General features: G+C 40.2%; 1 protein-coding gene and 1 long non-coding RNA gene across 5 annotated transcripts; one reads left to right on the forward strand and one right to left on the reverse strand.

Moving 5' to 3' along the window:
• Positions 1-236: 236 nt before the first annotated feature.
• On the reverse strand, positions 237-1521 carry LOC114133301 (uncharacterized). 4 transcript variants are annotated; one of them, XR_003593152.1, is made up of 5 exons: positions 1484-1521; positions 963-1240; positions 743-860; positions 446-510; positions 237-338 (listed from the first exon to the last, which is right to left on the reverse strand). It is a non-coding gene; the product is annotated as an uncharacterized LOC114133301 (long non-coding RNA). The 4 variants fall into 4 exon arrangements; XR_003593151.1 differs by lacking the exon at positions 1484-1521 and having other exon boundaries at positions 963-1035; positions 1205-1456; XR_003593153.1 differs by lacking the exon at positions 1484-1521 and having other exon boundaries at positions 442-510; positions 963-1459.
• A 2350-nt stretch (positions 1522-3871) lies between these two features.
• On the forward strand, positions 3872-17971 carry LOC114162052 (MAP/microtubule affinity-regulating kinase 3-like). Its single transcript, XM_028045803.1, has 2 exons — positions 3872-4017; positions 17438-17971. Exons 1-2 carry the CDS (start codon positions 3872-3874, stop codon positions 17781-17783), a joined length of 492 nt encoding a protein of 163 aa, XP_027901604.1. The 3' UTR covers positions 17784-17971.

Below are 17971 nucleotides of genomic sequence, written 5' to 3' on the forward strand. Positions count from 1 at the left end.
TTAAACCTGTTCTCCAGTTTGTGCTTTGATCAGTTATGAAGTTCTATTAAAAATGTGGGCGTTCCTTTAATATATAACGTTTCCAAAAATGATTATGGTTCAAATAAAAAGACTCCAGAAATAACAGATTGAAAGAAGAACATTTTATTCAACTCAAGAGTTATGGAGCATTAATAATGAAAACAACAACAAATAGAAAACAAATCTGCCTTCTAACTATTTATTCTGATGTTTTCTTTTGGCCCTTGAATAATCAGAATCTCGTCTCCAGCCAGGCACCAGAAACCTCGCTGTCCGCTTCTCGAGTCATTGATGTTTTAATGGACAGGAGAGTCGAGCTAAAGAAACAGAAGAACAAATTTGAGAAACGCAGAGTCCAACGCACGTCATTAAATGCTGAAACTTTTCTGAGATGTCTCAGCAGCTTCAGTTTCTGCTCACCTACCTGTTACATCCAGAGTAATGGTGCCAGGTGAGGTCCATCTCCCCAGCGGTCAGTCTGCCTCAAACCTGTCACAACGGGGGGGAATTTACTGAGAATTGTTTACTGCACTGTATGTATAAAAGTGTTTTAGCGTTGCTCACTGTAAATAAACTTTTTGCACGTTAAAATTTGTTTATTGTTTTGCTTATATGATCTAACAGGAAGGAAAACCAAGGTTTCAATTCTTGAATAATTAAGAAAATAATCTCAACTATAGAATGGCTGAAAAGTTAAGGTTGTCAAAAATGTATTTAGTACCAGCAGATGGTGTGTAAACCTGGGGCCATTGGATCGTCTGCCTTTTTTGGCAGGCAGAGTATTTTCGTTTTAGTCCTCAGTCCTCTCCGTCTTCTCTCTCCTGATTGGTCCAGTGATGCTGGCGAATCATCACATGATCAGACACACATTCCTTAATCTCTGTCTAAATCACGGATCATTGGAAGAGACTTTCTGATCAAAGTCATCATCATGTCCTCACCTTTCCCACAAGCTGTTACAACCAGTAGATCAGCAGGTGGAGCAGGTCTTCTTCTGCTTTAATTGTTGGTCAACTCCAGTCATCACATGAGTTCACAGAGAAATGAAATAAAGAGAGAAGATAAAGTTAGGGAGGAAAATATGCATGGACAGCAGACAGCGACAGTTTCTAACTTTCAGCTCAGCTCTCTGCAGCTATATTTGAAATGATTAGTCATGTTGCGTAGATATAAATGTTCTTACTTTTTTTGTCAACTGGGTTCTCTTATCTTCCTCCACCTGGCCGTGGAGGATTACAGGCGGCGCTGGTCTTCTGCTTTAATTGTTGGTCAACTCATGTCATGTGACATGAGTTGATGTAGAAATGAAATCCAGAGAAAAGACAACAGGGTTAACAAATAGAACATATGTGGACAGAAGGAAGAACAATTTTGAAATTTGAGCTCAATTTCATCCATATTTAAAATGAAAATAAGTTTTCTTACTTTTTTTTGTCAACTGGGTTCTCTTATCTTCCTCCACCTGACTGGTGGTGCTGAAGGTGGAGGATTAAGGTGGAGGAGATCCAACCTGGGATGATCAGAGAATCAGAAATCTGAGAAGTCTGAACTTGGGTCGGGTATTTTTTTAATGTCTATTCTTCTTTTGTGATTTTTCTGTGTTGTAACACATGAACATGCTATTGGCCATATAAACTATAGGCAAGCAGTATCAGGTGAATGTGGAAAAACTTACAAGCAGTGTGAAAAACAAGGGGTCCAGAAGGACAGGAACCACATGGACGACGACGAAAGGATCCAGCGATGAGCAGCAAAAACCTGAAAGATTAAAACCTTGGAGAGTGGATTAGTGGAGGAACAGAATAGAATAATTTACTATATCGGAGAGCACCGCGTGGGGAAGAACCGCTATTTCACCCTGAAACATGGGGAAGATGAGAGGAAGACACAAAGACGAAGAAAACTCCGGTGCAAGGTGCTACCTAAGGCTTCCTGAGTCCTGCCAGAATCCTCAACATCTAAAATGCTACTTCTAGCAGCGGGATAAAGAAAAGCCCCGGTGCAAGGCGCTACCTAAGACTTTCACAGGCTTGCTAGAAACCCATTGGCTTTAATAAAACAAAAAAAAAACAGAGAAATGATGATATGTCCTAATGTGACTTTCCACATAGGTCCTCAGTTTTTACGGATCCCAATCTAATCAGAGTCACTTGAAACGTAGCGAGGTCTAAACCACATGTGTCTGGAACTCGCTCTTGCTGTAGTTCCACCAGATGTTGAAGGTGTCGGTTCCTCTTCTATGTCCTTTTCAGTCTCCATCCGGAAACGGTAGTCAGGGGATGACAAAGTTGGATATTCACGGTGTGTTGATGGTGAAGGACTGAAAACGCGGGGTGACAAAACGGGATCTTCACAGTGCGCCAATGGTGAGGGACTGACGTCAGGGGATGAGAGAAAAGGATCCTCTTGCATCGTCCCTCTTGAGGGACTGAGGACAGGGGATGACAAAACAGGACGTTTACGTGGCATTCTATACGAGGGACTGAGGACGGGGGATGACAGACCAGGATCCCCACACGACGTCCTTGGTGAGGGACTGAGGATAGGGGATAACAAAACAGGAAGTTTATGCGCCATTCTATACGAGGGACTGAGGACGGGGGATGACAAAACAGGATCCTCACACGCTGTCCTTGGTGAGGGACATATCCCTAAATCTATATTTAATAAGCTTGGTGGCTTGGATTTCTTGCTTAAATGTGATTTTGAATTAACCAAGATTAATATTGCACTGTCTAATTTTCACAAGCAAGTTTTACTTTTTTGGAAAATGATATTTACCCACAATTTTACCCCACATGGATCCGTTGTGTGGAATAACAGATCAATATTAATAAATAGAAAATCTATTTTTAAAACTGACTGGTATGAAAAAGGTATTTTATTTGTAACTGACTTAATGGATAGTAATGGTGTTTTGTTAGATCATAGAGATTTTACCAACAAATTTGATCTGAACTGTACTTGTAATGAATATCTAAAAGTATGCAAAGCTATTCCTGTAGCTCTGATCCATCTCATCCAAAACACCTTAAGATATTCAAATGTTATTTCATCTTTACCCAAATTGAAAATTGGAGAATATAGTGTGACTGATAGAAAGTGCAATAATGTTATGCTTGTGACTGCCTTCAAATCTAAATTATTTAATGATAGTATCTTGACAACAACCAATCTGTCTATTATAAAGAAGGCGTTCTCCAAGGATGTAAAATGGCCGATTTCACCAAAGGTTAAAGAAACTCACTTCAAAATCTCTCACAATTTTTACCCAGTGGCTGAATTTTTGCACAAAAGATTTAAATTTGATTCAACCTGTTGTGCCTTTTGTGAATGTCCAGAAGAATCCCTTAATCATCTTTTTTTTCCCTGTCCTTTTTCTTTTAAACTATGGAGAGACATTAAAAACTGGTTGTCCCTTAAAATTGAAGACATCCCAGAGATATTATTATAATACTATGTTGATGGCCTTGATAGTCAAATATCTGACATGGTAAATATTGTCTTCTTGCTTGTTAAATATCATATACACTGCTGTAAATGGAGAGGTTCTACACCTTGTTTTGATTTTTTTCTTAACCAATTTAAATTGTATTACACCTCATTGAAACATTTGAAATCTATTTCTGCAAAAAAAAGTAACTGCCAGTATCTCTACTTTTCTTTTGTTTTAAAATCTTGCTCTGTTGTTATTCATTTGCCTCACTGTTTATGTGCTTATCTTTAGTCTTAGCCCCTTGTTTTTTGTTTATTTTTTCTACCTATGTTGCAATGTTCGTATACCTCAACGAGTCTTTGTATACTGTTTGTTTAATAAAAAAAAATAAATAAAAAAAAGAGGTGTACTTGGATGTACTTGCCCTCACCTGGTAGACATCATGTTTTCCTTCCGGTTCACACCTCGCTGTTTGCTGGCGCTGCACACCAGCCGCTTACTAATGCGCTCTTGAATGATGCGCTTAACGACGCACTAATCGCTGATCGATCCTTCTTGTGGTAAGAAGCTTCTCACACCTTTAGTGTCTGTTAGCCTAGCCTTAGCTAAAAAAAAGTTGGTTTCACAATGGGAAAAAAACGATTCATCAAATTGTGCATATTTTTCAAATCAAGCAAAAAGAACTGAATAACTTTTGATTCGTTGTTGTTAATTTTGCCGTAGAAAACCCCCAACAAAGCTCCTATTTGCTGTTTGTCCATGGACAAACTCCTCAACAGTCACCTGGCAAAAAACTGGGAAGGAGGCTCTGTGGGAGGAGAGCAAAGCGCTTACTGGCGAGTCAAAGCATCTGAATTTATTACGTCTCTATATGGCGATTAACATAAATCATTAAAAAAAATTTTATTTTCCATTCATCCATTTCTATCTAAGGGGAACACACTCACACCTAGGGAGAATTTGGAGTGACCAATGAACTCTTACCTTGTTGTCATGTTTTTGAAATGTGGGAGGAAACCGGAGTACCCGGAGGAAACCCACGCATGCACAGGGAGAACATGCAAACTCCTACAGTAGTTATGGGAAGCGAACCCACAACCTTTCGACTGTAAGGCAACAACCTTACGGACTGAGCCACTGTGCAGCCCGCTATAGAACGGCGCTACTATTAATATATCTCTTAGCATTTTGACGTCACCGCCGTTCTCCACTGACTACGTAGGTGAAGCATCCGGGGTCTTTCGTCGCCGGGTGATCATCATCCGGGCCTTTTCACGTCACTTCCGTTGAAAACAACACCACGTGCGTTGCCCATGAACGCAGTAGCTGTCACTTCCAGCGGCATTAAAAGCAGCATTTATTTGACGTAGAAATGCAGACTGGTTGAAGCTAGTTTGAACCAAAAAAGTCAAGCTTCGGAGAAGGTAGGGGTTGAGTTTGTAGCGGCTATTTTGCTGGCCAAACGGAACCACCGGTCAAGGAAACCGGTGTCGCTTGAATTAGCTCATGTCCTCAAATCTCCAAACACGTTCAACGTTCACCTTTGAAGGGTTTTGTGAAAATAGCTCATGCTAACAAACGCTTTGCACCTCGTTATGCTCCTGAAGTAATTTGTGAAATACAATTAAATAACATTACATTGTAAGAAACTGAGACTTGGAAGCTAACGTTAACTTGAGGCAGCAAACGCTGACTGCAAACCCGGCCGCTTCATCTGCTCAGTGACGTGTTGGTGGTGGCTCACACCGTCGCTAACGTATTCCGTCACACACTTTATTTCTCTTTTCTTTTCTCTTCCATTCACTGAAATTGGTGAGAAATGATTTGTGTTGTGCACAATCCACAATCTGTTTTGTTGTTTTCTTCTCCTCGGACTCCCCGTGTGAATTTTCTCACGGCGCCTCAGAGTCTCAACCGAGTTTGAGAGAAACGGGAGACTTGAGGGCTCAAGGTGAGCTTATACCTGCTGCCCCCCAACACACACACACACACACACACCGCTTCCCATGTAGCGTCAGGCCCGCGCTGCTTTGCCCTGAGTGTGTAGGAGTTGCAGCAGTGTGTTGTTGCAGCTTTGTTGCTGCGGTTGCATGGCTGTGTGACGTGCCGCTCTGCTAACGCTGCATGCTAGCTGAAGATTCAAAGTCTGCTTTAATTCTGCTGAAATGTCTCCGGTTTCTGTTGAGATTCTCCAAAAATATTCCTTTACATGATCTATGAAAAACCCAGAAAGCGGTGGAGGTTTTTAGTAAAAACTATTTTAAAATGTCAAATTTTGGTAATTAAAAAAAAAGGATATGAAAAGTAGAAATGTTTTTTTTTTTGCTTGTTTCTTCTCTGGTTTGTAAAGCCAGAGAAGAAGAAACGACCAGAATTTCTTTGTGTTATTTACTAAATAAATAGATTTAAATGTTAAGCCAATAATTACTGGGGTTTCAAATCAAAATGACACAAAAGACAAACAAAGTAGATTTATTTCAAATAAAACTAATATACATTAGAATACTGAAGTTACAAAAAGATTTTATACTGTTATGTAAAATACATGTTTTGAAGGAATCCCTTTGATCTTATAAATTAGTAAGAAGACGTGGAGCTTCTGCTACATGAGGAAACATGGAAAGAGCTAATCAGAAATAAAAATAGATTTAAAAACGTTTGAGTGCTTTAAAGTCAGTCAATATTTTTTTATTGATTATTGAGGAATGTTATAAATAGTTTAGTTACTTTGAAATTGTCATTTCCTATCAGAAATAAGTTTTTAATCTCCAATTGTCAGGTATGAAGATGTTTATGTTAGTGATGGGTAAATGAGGCGTCATGTATCGTTTTGACCCATAGTAAAACTGTATTGATACCGCGTCTATACTGTGTCACTGAATACTGACACCTGCTGGACATTAAAAATCCCTACAGGCAACACAGTTCACAGACTGATTTGATGCCCTAGTCCAGTGGTTCTCAAATGGGGGTACGCGTACCCCTGGGGGTACGTGGAGGTACTGCAGGGGGTACGTGAAGCTTTTCAAAATATCTTTAAAAAATCAGTAGGCTCCTCATAATAAGTCTTGGGAAAAATTATTTTGTAAAAAGTTCGATAAAATATAAATGTGTGTTGTTCATGCACTGAATTTTATATTCAGTATTTAGTTTCAATATCCTTTAAAATAAAATGGACCCCCCCACCAAGTTAGTTTGACCCAAGGACCCAGGGCACTCGTCAACAACCTGTCATTATCATGATTACACTGTAACTATGGAGACGTGGCTAAAGCGTAGCAGCAATGCTGCTGAAAGTACAGAAAAAGTGAAAAAGAAGGCAAAACCAGAGCCGACGAAGTACAGAACATACATGGAAAAGTATGGTTTAATGGGATTTACGTCCACGATCTCTGACCCCCCCACCCCCAGGCACTGTGTTTTTTTTGCGGGGAGAAATTAGCCAACGCTAGCATGAAGCTGGCACACCTCCAGCGGCATCTCACCACAAAACATGGATGTCACATTGGATGCCACCGGAGATCTTCAGGAGAAAACTTTCTGAGTTCAAGTCATCCCAAGCCACAATGCGAAAAGCCTCCACTACATCAGCCAAAGCCCTGGGGGCTTCTTACCCGCGTAAGAAGCCCCAAAGGTGTCTTTGCTCGTTGCTAAAGCCAAAAAACCGTTCACCATAGCGGAAGACCTACTGCTCCCCGCTGCTGTTGTATTGGCCGAAACTATGCTGGACAAAATATCAGCGGATACATTAAAAACACAGAACTGGGAGATCACGTGGGTCCGGACCAAGATGGACGCTTGAGGCTCTTCTCCGCTCCAGGCTAAAAATAATTTTACATCTTCCTCCAGTTAAACTCGTTCTTGTCTACTTTGAAACATTTCGGGGATGCCTCGATCACAACGTGAAAAAGATTTCCCAATTTTTTCCCCGCCGGGTTCTTCCACCAAGAAGAAAACCGTTCCGAAGGAATCAAGTCAGGGTGAGGCTAATGCTAGCGTCTCGGAGCTAGCCGACCAAACTACAATGGAGCTGATTTTATCTGAGGTAAAGTCGTTGGCCTCCCGGATGAAAAATATGGATGCATCCATCGGCACCCGACTCGATACTATTGATGTCGCATTGGGCGATTTAAGGGCCTCTGTCGGTTCGGTCGAGAGCTCCCTGTCGCTGCTCTCTAGCAGAGCGGCGGACTTGGAAAAACGCATGGAGGAGGCCGAGGGGAGAATCTCCGGGACAGAGGACAGCCTCGGCGCCCACGGGACAAGCATAGTTTATTTATTTAACGGAGAAGATGGTGGAACAGCTACAGCTAAAAATAGATGACTTGGAGAACCGTGGTCGGCGTAAAAACTTAAAAATCATTAACTTACCAGAGAAAGTAGAGGGCAACACTCCTCTTGTGGACTTTCTCCAAGAAATGCTACCAACCTTGGTCGGTTTACCAGCTGATCATCCAGCATTGGAGATCGAACGGGCCCACAGGGCTTTAGCTCCTGCTCCGGCCCCGAATAAACCACCACGAAGTATCCTGGTTCGTTTCTTGAGATATTCGCACAGAGAGGCTGTGCTTAATGCAGCAAAGAAGAAGCGTGACATATTCCATGGCGGCTCTCAACTGAGATTCTACCCCGACCTGTCGGCGGAGGTCCTGAGGAGAAGGCGAGAATTTGGTGCTGTGGTGAAGGAGCTGATCCGCCGCGACAAATACCGTGGATTCGCTTATCCCGCTCGCCTCAGATGTCTTCATGAGGGGCGAATCCGTTTTTTCGATACATCTGAGGCTGCCGCTGCATTTCTGGACTCGCTTAAATGAGGTATTCTGTTTATTATTGTTTCTTTTTTCCTGCTTTATTCAGGAAATTTGGAGGAAGATGGACTTTATACCCACGCTGAGACCTAAAAAACATTTTCACTTTTTCTCCTTTTTGAACTTACTATGTTGGGAGGCCTCTCAGTGTGGCTAAATCTTATTTCATTTTTTTGCCTGGACCACGGATGGTGTTTTGAGCATCCAGTTGTCGCTGTGATCGAACTTAGAATCGGGAGTTGTATGCTGTTTGGAAACGTTAGTGACATCTTTTTGGGTTGTTCTTTTCTGTCGTTTGGGGACAGGATAGGGGAGGGTGAATGCTGCTGTTTGCAGATTCAGTATTTTATTTATTTTATTTGTTTTTATGTTAAATGTCAGGAACCTAAATGTGTTTTTTCTCTTTTTTATACATACACAAATGTCTATGTACAGCCCAACCTATTCAAATATGACACCCAGGGTTTAAGAGCTGTTTTCTGCCCTTATAGTTTGTATGTCTGGCTCTCTTAGGATTGTTACCTGGAATGTACAGGGACTGGGTCATGTGATCAAGAAGAAGAAGGTTTTGTCTTTCTTGAAAAAAAATAAACTTGACATAGCACTATTACAAGAAACTAGGTTATCTGCTACAGAACATTTGAAACTTAAAAGGGACTGGGTAGGTAATGTATATTTTTCCGCCCATTCACAAAATAAGAAGGGTACGGCCATTCTCATACACAAGAACCTTCCTTTTATTCTGGAGCATGAGGAGAAGGATTCAGAGGGGAGATTTATTCTAATTACAGGGTCGATCCATGGACAACATATAACTATTCTCAATGTATACGCTCCTAATGATGACTCGCCTCAGTTTATGTCACGAATGATCTTATTATTTAACCATCATTGCAAAGGAATTGGTTTTTTGGCTGGTGACTTTAATTGCGTAATGAACGCATCTCTGGATAGGTCCTCCTCTGCGAAATTGCCGAACCCGAAAGCTTCAGCTGTCCTAAAAAACTTATGCACAGATACTGGTTTGATAGATATTTGGCGACATTTACATCCTAAAACAAGGGACTATACATTTTATTCACATCCCCATAACTCTTATTCCAGGCTGGATTATTTTTTTATCCCCAAGTCGCTTTTACACTCAGTTCAAAGTTGTAACTTAGACCCCATAGTCTTGTCAGATCATGCACCAGTATTTTTAAGTGTTGATCCAGTATTACGTATGCCTAGAACTTTCACTTGGAAATTCAATACCTCCTTTTTAGATAATAAATCCTTTTGCAACTTTGTCCGGAATAACCTATTGCAGTTCTGGCTTGACAACAAAAACTCTCCTGTATCTTCTGCTATGATCTGGGATGCAGCAAAAGCTACTTTGCGCGGCCATCTTATTTCTTACTGCTCTCACCAAAAAGCGGCTCTAGCGGAGAGAAGAAATAACCTTGAAAAAGAGGTGATTCGACTAGAACAAATACACAATCACCAACATTGTCAAATTTAAAGGCACTAATGGCTGTTCAAGCTGAGCTTAATATAGACTACACCCGCCAAGTTCAGAAATTACTACTTTATACTAAACAGAAATACTATGAATTTGGTAATAAGTCCAGTCACATGCTTTCTCATTTATTGAAAAATCAAGATAATAGTCGCTTAATCAATATGATAAGAACGCAAAACGAAGACGTCTCATATGACCCAATAATTATTAACAGCACTTTCCGGGATTTTTACACATCTCTATACAATACAGACATGGCTGACCCAGAAGATATCACCTCCTATTTGAGCAATATATCTCTACCTTCTGTCACGGGAGAGGATCGTGCTTTTTTAGATGCTGCAATCACTCCGGAGGACGTTTGGGCTGCAATTAAATCTATGCCAAACGGAAAGTGTCCTGGACCTGACGGGTTTCCATTGGAATTTTTTAAGTCATTTTGGCCAGAGATTCAACCAATATTAATGCCCGCTGTTAATGACATTTTGAGAAATGGCATCCCCCCCTCGTGGAGACACGCTTCCATCAGTCTTCTTTTAAAAGAAGGTAAAAGTCCCCTGGATTGTTCCTCCTTCAGACCTATTAGTTTGCTTAACGTTGATTATAAAATTGTGGCAAAAGTTTTGGCCCGGAGATTGGAAAATATCCTCCCTAAAATAATAAACCCAGATCAGGCAGGTTTTATAAAAATGAGATATGGCACAGACAATATACGACGCGTTCTTAACGTTGTTCAGTACCTTAACACTCACAAAAAGCCTGCAGTAATTGTTTCCCTTGATGCCGAGAAGGCCTTTGACCGAGTTGAATGGCAGTTTCTTTTTCAGGTGTTACATAAATTCGGTCTGGGCCCAAATTTCATCAACCTGGTTAAAAGCTTTTATTCAGACCCAACAGCCTCAGTTAACACAAATGGCTTGATGTCTGAGCCCTTTAAGATTCATAGGGGCTGTAGGCAGGGGTGCCCCCTCTCACCCTTACTGTTTACATTGTTTATTGAACCTGTGGCCGAGATTATCAGGACTAATCCAGATGTATCTGGAATCAATATAGGCGGTAGAAATCATGTAATTTCACTATTCGCAGATGATGTACTTCTGTATGTGTGCAATCCTGAGAAATCAATCCCAGCTATCTTGGAATCTACGGCCACGTTTAGTGCTTTGTCAGGATACAAAATCAACTTAGGAAAGTCTGTCGCCACCCCTTTCGGCATCCCCCCAGAACAGTTCATGCAATCTCCCTTTCAAATGTCTATGAGAGGCTTCAAGTATCTGGGTATTTTTGTTACACATGATCTGAATAATCTTTTTGGAGCTAATTATTCACCTCTAATTCAGAAGATAAAACACGATTTAATAAAATGGGCTCCCCTGCCAACTTCTTTCTTAGGGAGAATCAATATTATAAAAATGAATATTCTCCCGCGACTTAACTATTTATATCAAAATCTTCCCTGCTATTTATCTCCTGCACACTTCAAGTCACTAAATTCTCATTTATCTCGCTTTGTTTGGAACAACAAACACCCAAGAGTTAAGTTTTCTATATTAACTAAGCCAAAACATCTTGGAGGACTGTCATTACCATCCCTGCAACTTTATTATTGGGCAGCACAACTTAAAATAATTTCAAATTGGTTTATGAATAGAAGTAACTCTTTATGGTTAGATCTGGAATCCCAATCCTGTTTCCCCAGCAAACTTAATTCTCTTTTCTTTATAAGTGGCATAGACCAAATACCCCATCTCAGAAGCAACTTTATTGTTTATAATACCTTGCTGGCTTGGCGAGATGTGAAGAAACATCTTAATGTCTCTCCCATCCTCTCTTCTTGGTCGTCGTTAACCTTGAACCCAGATTTACCAGTGGAGATTAGAAACATTGGTTTGTCTGAATGGTCATCTAGGGGACTGTCAATTATTTTGGACATACTGGACTCTGACTCTGTTAAATCCTTTGAACAAATTAAGACCAATTTCAATATTTCTAATAGAGATTTTTATAAATACCTACAGATCCGTCATTTTGTGAACTCTCTCAGGAGAACAGGAGGCTTACGCACAAGATTGTCAGAGTTAGAAAATATAATTGTCATGACCAAATCTCCAAAAGGACTTATCTCCAAGATATATAGTTTATTATCTGGCTCTGACTCCTCAGCTTACGATGCTATGAAGCTGGTGTGGGAACATGATCTAGGGCTGAAGTTTGATCTAGCAGATTGGGAGGAAATTTGTATTGGGGTTTTTCCCAACTGCACCTCAGTTTCTATACATGAGCAGAACTTTAAATTTTTCTACCGAACTTATTATACACCTGTTCACCTTCGGAGGATGTTTCCAGATACTTTAGATCTTTGTCGTAAATGCAAAATACATAGGGGCACATTTATTCATCTGTTTTGGTCTTGCAATTGTATTCAAGTTTTCTGGAAAGCAGTTCATCTGGTGATACAAGAGATCTTTGGTAAACGGTTCCCACTAACTCCCTCCTTCTGTCTTTTTAATCATACTTCGGAAATTCTATATAATGCAGATACTAAACATTTGCTTGTAATCCTCTTGTTTCTGGCCAAGAAATGCATATTACTGAGATGGACAGCACCGCAGGCCCCTACGGTTGATATGTGGATTTCACAAATCTCTGATATTGTTTTAGTTGAAAAGTTGACTCATGATCTTCATCAAAAGTCAGACAAATTCTGGAGGATCTGGGACCCAGTACAATCTTTCTTACAGAGACTGTAATCTTTATTTATCTTATTAATTTACTTGTTTTTTTTTTTTATTTCTTTACATTTAATATATCGTTCGCTTGGCTGTCTGGGAGCTTTGACTACTTAGAATGTTGCCTGGGAATGTCTGTCTGTACTTTGTGTATGTGGGCTGTATGTATGTTTTTTTTTTTTGTTTGTTTTTTTTTTAACTTTATTCTTTGTTGACACTGCTGTGCTCCTTGTTTATTTGGGGTGGGTTGTTTTTGTTCACTTTTGTTGATGTTTACATATAGTAAAAAAAACCAATAAACAAATATTTAAAAAATAAAAAAAAAACACAGAACTGCTCCTGCATACTGAAGTGCGCTGGCTGTCTCATGGAAGAGTACTGGACAGGCTATTTGAGTTGCGAGCTGAAGTGCACACCTTCCTGACAAAGCACGAATCTCCCCATGCCACCTTGTTTGAGAACACGGACTGGCTTGCAAAGCTTTGCTATCTGGCAGATATATTCAGGAAACTGAATGAACTGAATATGTCCTTGCAGGGCAAGGACACCAGCATCTTGAACCTGTATGACAAGGTGGGTGGTTTCCTGAAGAAAGCAGAGATGTGGAAAAGGGCATGTGATCAGGAGGATTTCACTTGCTTTCCTCAGCTGGATGCGTTTCTCTCCAGTGAGGATGTGGCAGCCATAGTGGGACATTTGGTTAACTTGATCAGTGGTTTTCACTCCTACTTTGCTGACATGGATGAGAAATCTGCACAGCTGGATTGGGTGAGAAACCCATTTCTCTTGTCTGAAGCAAACAGAAGCAAGCTTCCTGTCAGTCATCAGGAAAAACTGATGGAAGTAGCATCTGACCGTGGCCTGCAGATGAAGTTTGGTGCATCCACTCTCACACAGTTTTGGGTGTGTGTGAGGCAGGAGCACCCTGAGCTGGGACAGAAAGCTTTGGAGCAGCTGCTACCCTTTGCATCCACATATTTATGTGAGGCCTCCTTCTCAGCAATGATGCTGATCCAAACAAAGCAAAGAAACAGACTGTGCCTGGAGAAGAGCTTGATCACTGCAGTTGCCTCCCTGCCACCAAGAATGACAAAAATCCTCAGTGAGGTGCAAGCCCATATTTCTCACTAAAATGTACTCAGTAATTTTTTCCTGTTCATAAATCACTGCCTGTTACATACTGTTCAAATCAAATCAAATGTTCAATGCAAAGTGATTAAAGTGCAATCTTCTTTTTTTTGATCCTAAAAGAGGTAACGTTTATTTTTTTGTGAGCAAATCTTTATTAAGTTAATTTATTTTGTAAACAAAATATAATTTATTTATAATTAAGTTATAGATTTATTTCTGTGAACACATTTTAGTTATTTATGTATATATTTAATTTTGTACCATTACAGAGACCAATATAAATTAGAAACGTTTTGCATATTTCAGTTTTGACTGGTTTTATACCTTCCTGGTGGTCACCGTCTTCTGCTTTTCTTTTTTGTTTAACCATGCAATGTTTGCAATATGGATGTATTTGTCAGGTTCACTGATATAAGTTGTTTGGCTTTAATAAGTCAGACAGTGATTTTACAGCACTGTACCTGTTTTATATTCCAAAAATGTTTTGCCCGTGTCAGGGGGTACTTGACTAAAAATATATTTTTAAGGGGGTACATCACTGAAAAAAGTTTGAGAACCACTGACCTAGTCTATACCATCATGGCCAAAAGTATTGAGAATGACACAAATATTATATTTTCACATGATCTGCTGCCCTCTGGTTTTCATGTGTGTATGTCAGATGTTGTCATCACATACAGAAATACAATTGCAATCATATTATGAGTAACAAAAGTTTTTAATGACAGAATGAGTTAATGCAGCAAGTCAATATTTGCAGTGTTGACCCCTCTTCTTCAGGACCTCTGCAATTCTCCCTGGCATGCTCTCAATCAATTTCTGGACCAAATCCTGACTGATAGCAGTCCATTCTTGCACAATCAATGCTTGCATTTTGTCAGAATTCCTAGGTTTTCGTTTGTCCACCCGTCTCTTGATGATTGACCACAAGTTTTCAATGGGATTAAGATCAGGGGAGTTTCCAGGCCATGGACCCAAAATCTCTATGTTTTGTTCCCTGAGCCAGTTAGATATCACCTTTGCTTTATGGCAAGGTGTGCCATCATGCTGGAAAAGCCATTGTTCATCACCAAACTGCTCTTGGACGGTTGGGAGAAGTTGCTCTCGGAGGACATTCTGGTACCATTCTTTATTCATGGCTGTTTTTTTAGGTAAGACTGTGAGAGAGCCGACTCCCTTGGCTGAGAAGCAACCCCACACATGAATGGTTTCAGGATGCTTTACAGTTGGCATGAGACAAGACTGGTGGTAGCGCTCACCTTGTCTTCTCCGAACAAGCTGTTTTCCAGATGTCCCAAACAATCGGAAAGGGGATTCATCAGAGAAAATGACTTTACCCCAGTCCTCAGCAGTCCACTCCCTGTACCTTTTGCAGAATATCAGTCTGTCCCTGATGTTTTTCCTGGAGAGAAGTGGCTTCTTTGCTGCCCTCCTTGAGACCAGGCCTTGCTCCAAGAGTCTCCGCCTCACAGTGCGTGCAGATGCACTCACACCTGCCTGCTGCCATTCCTGAGCAAGCTCTGCACTGCCGGTAGCCCGATCCCGCAGCTGAAACACTTTTAAGAGACGGTCCTGGCGCTTGCTGGTCTTTCTTGGGCGCCCTGGAGCCTTTCTGGCAACAATGGAACCTCTCTCCTTGAAGTTCTTGATGATGCAATAGATTGTTGACTGAGGTGCAATCTTTCTAGCTGCGATTCTCTTTCCTGTTAGGCCATTTTTGTGCAGTGCAATGGTGACTGCACGTGTTTCTTTCGGGGTAACCATGGTTCACAGAAGAGAAACAATGATGCCAAGCACCAGCCTCTTTTCAAAGTGTCCAGTGGTGTCATTCTTACTTAATCATGACAGATTGATCTCCAGCCCTGTCCTCATCACCACCCACACCTGTGTTAATGGAGCAATCACTGAAACAATGTTAGCTGGTCCTTTTAAGGCAGGGCTGCAATGAAGCTGAAATGTGTTTTGGGGGATAAAGTTCATTTTCTAGGCAAATATTGACTTTGCAATTAATTGCTGTCACGCTGATCACTCTTTATAACATTCTGGAGTATATGCAAATTGCCGTTATAAAAACTGAAGCAGTAGACTTTGTAAATATTAACATTTGAATCATTCTCAAAACATTTGGCCATGACTGTACAATAAGATTTAAGTCATTTAATTTCATCGTATATTATATATTGTATAATGTCATATCTTCAGTTAAAATCAAAATATATTTGATATTCTTCGATACAGTCAATAAGTAATGTGAACATGAACCAAGTGATGAAAATGAAAGCGATCGTGTTTGGAATGAGGATGCTTGTGGACTGGGGTTTTTTTGGTGTTGTTTTTTCCCCACAAATTTTCGGTTAAAAAAAAAAAGTTTTTCTAAAATTTTGAAATTTAGTCTGTTCCGTTTTTTTGACACAACTTCTCCTGCTGTAGAAAAAATGAAGTAAACAAAACATTTATATGAAATAATTGATAAAAAGCAGCTGAGTAATTTGTAGACTGGCTGTATACCTGAGTTTATCCAGGCGTATCTGTGACTTCATTCTGATGCTCTATGCCTCAGCATTGAGGAGGTGAATTTATTTAAATAAAACAGATTTTAGTGACACTGTATATTGTTCACATAACTTACATTTTTTCTTTTATATTTTGTACGCAGATCTTTATGGATGTGTTTTGCTGGAAATGTCTTTTGTGTATTTATTTATAGCGGGATTGTCTTTATTTCCCTTTTTTCTGCCTAAAGATTTTTATTTATGGAGGGTAATTTAAGAATAAAATTATGAAATGTATAATATCAAAGGAGAAACATGCAAAACTTAACCTGCAGAACATAATATAAAAGTAAACTAAGAGACGGTTTCAGCTGAATTTGGATTCAGATAGATCGAGTAGAAACTGAAAAGAACCGGATGAAACAACTACGAAGTGAGAACCAATACCTTATTTTCTGACGTAAGATTAAAATGGCCCCATACTACCAAACCTTTCGTTTGCCTTGAGGCTCCATAGTTGACGCTGTACCGTAAAAGATCGAGAATTATTTTGGCAAATGCATCCCGTTGACAGATTGGCTTCCATATATAAACAGTTTGGCGCACCAGTGTCATTTCGAAACAGTTCCTGTATCGGTCACGTGACTTGCTGAAAACGATACGCGCACCGACGCTGATTTTGGTCTATGAGCTTGACACATGCGCCGACGCATCGGTGTTACCGGACCCATCACTAGTTTATGTTTCAAACATCTTATCGACAGTTAAAGAACTTTTTAAAAATGTATTTATGTACAGTGAATCAAATCTTAATGTTGCAGTGATATTCTGGGTTTTTCAGAGATGGCTTCAGTCTGTTTTACTTTCTTTTACTTCCCCTTTCTCAGTTTGGAAGTCACAGACAAAATGTAGTAAAAGTAACGAGTAAATATGGTAATAGATTATTTAAAACTGTTTTTTATTATTATTAAAACAAGATTTAACTTTACCGTTAAACTGGAATAAAAGAAAAGTTGGTTTCACAAGCAAAAAATAAAAAAAGCTGTAATGACTGTTGACTACATTTTGTCTAGTTAAAGGCTCCACAGCTTTGTGCTGCAACCTAAATGTGACATAAAGATAAACTGAGCTCAGAGCGGCTCAGGTCACAGTATGAAAAACTTCAGCTTTATTAGACTTTATAGTTTCATTCACCTCCGCCCCTAAAAGAAACAAAAAGTCACTTCTGTGAAAGATTTGTTGCAAACAATCCCAGCAGGATTTTAATTTATTCTTAGCCAATCTAAGCCAAGCTCTCCCCCTTGTCTTTCTCCCCACAGTCGCCATGTACCTGGGGATCAGAAAGGGGAAATTAAAGAGGGTAAGCCCCGCTCCCTCAGATTCACTTGGAATATGAGAACCACCAGCTCCATGGAGCCCTGCGACATCATGAGGGAGATCCGCAAGGTGCTCGACGCCAACAACTGCGACTACGAACAGCAAGAGAGTTTCCTGCTCCTCTGCGTCCATGGCGACGGGCGGGCCGAGAACCTGGTCCAGTGGGAGATGGAGGTCTGCAAGCTACCCCGTCTCTCCCTGAACAGCGTCCGCTTCAAAAGGATATCCGGGTCGTCCATCGCTTTCAAGAACATTGCTTCCAAAATAGCCAAAGACTTAAAACTATGAACAAAAGGACTTAAAAGATAAGTTTAAAAAAATCTAAATCAAATCTATATTCAGAGTTATTTAAGCTGTACAATCATCCAAGTAGCAGTTTCCAAATGTCTCCTTTTTGTCCCCTGGGGCAACCGGGTTCCCGCGGGCACCGTGTTGGTGACCCCTGTTTTGGATCAATAAAGTATTTTTGAATTGAA

The sequence above is a fragment of the Xiphophorus couchianus genome, chromosome 18, assembly GCF_001444195.1.
Source record: "Xiphophorus couchianus chromosome 18, X_couchianus-1.0, whole genome shotgun sequence".
NCBI classification, from domain to species: Eukaryota; Metazoa; Chordata; class Actinopteri; order Cyprinodontiformes; family Poeciliidae; genus Xiphophorus; species Xiphophorus couchianus.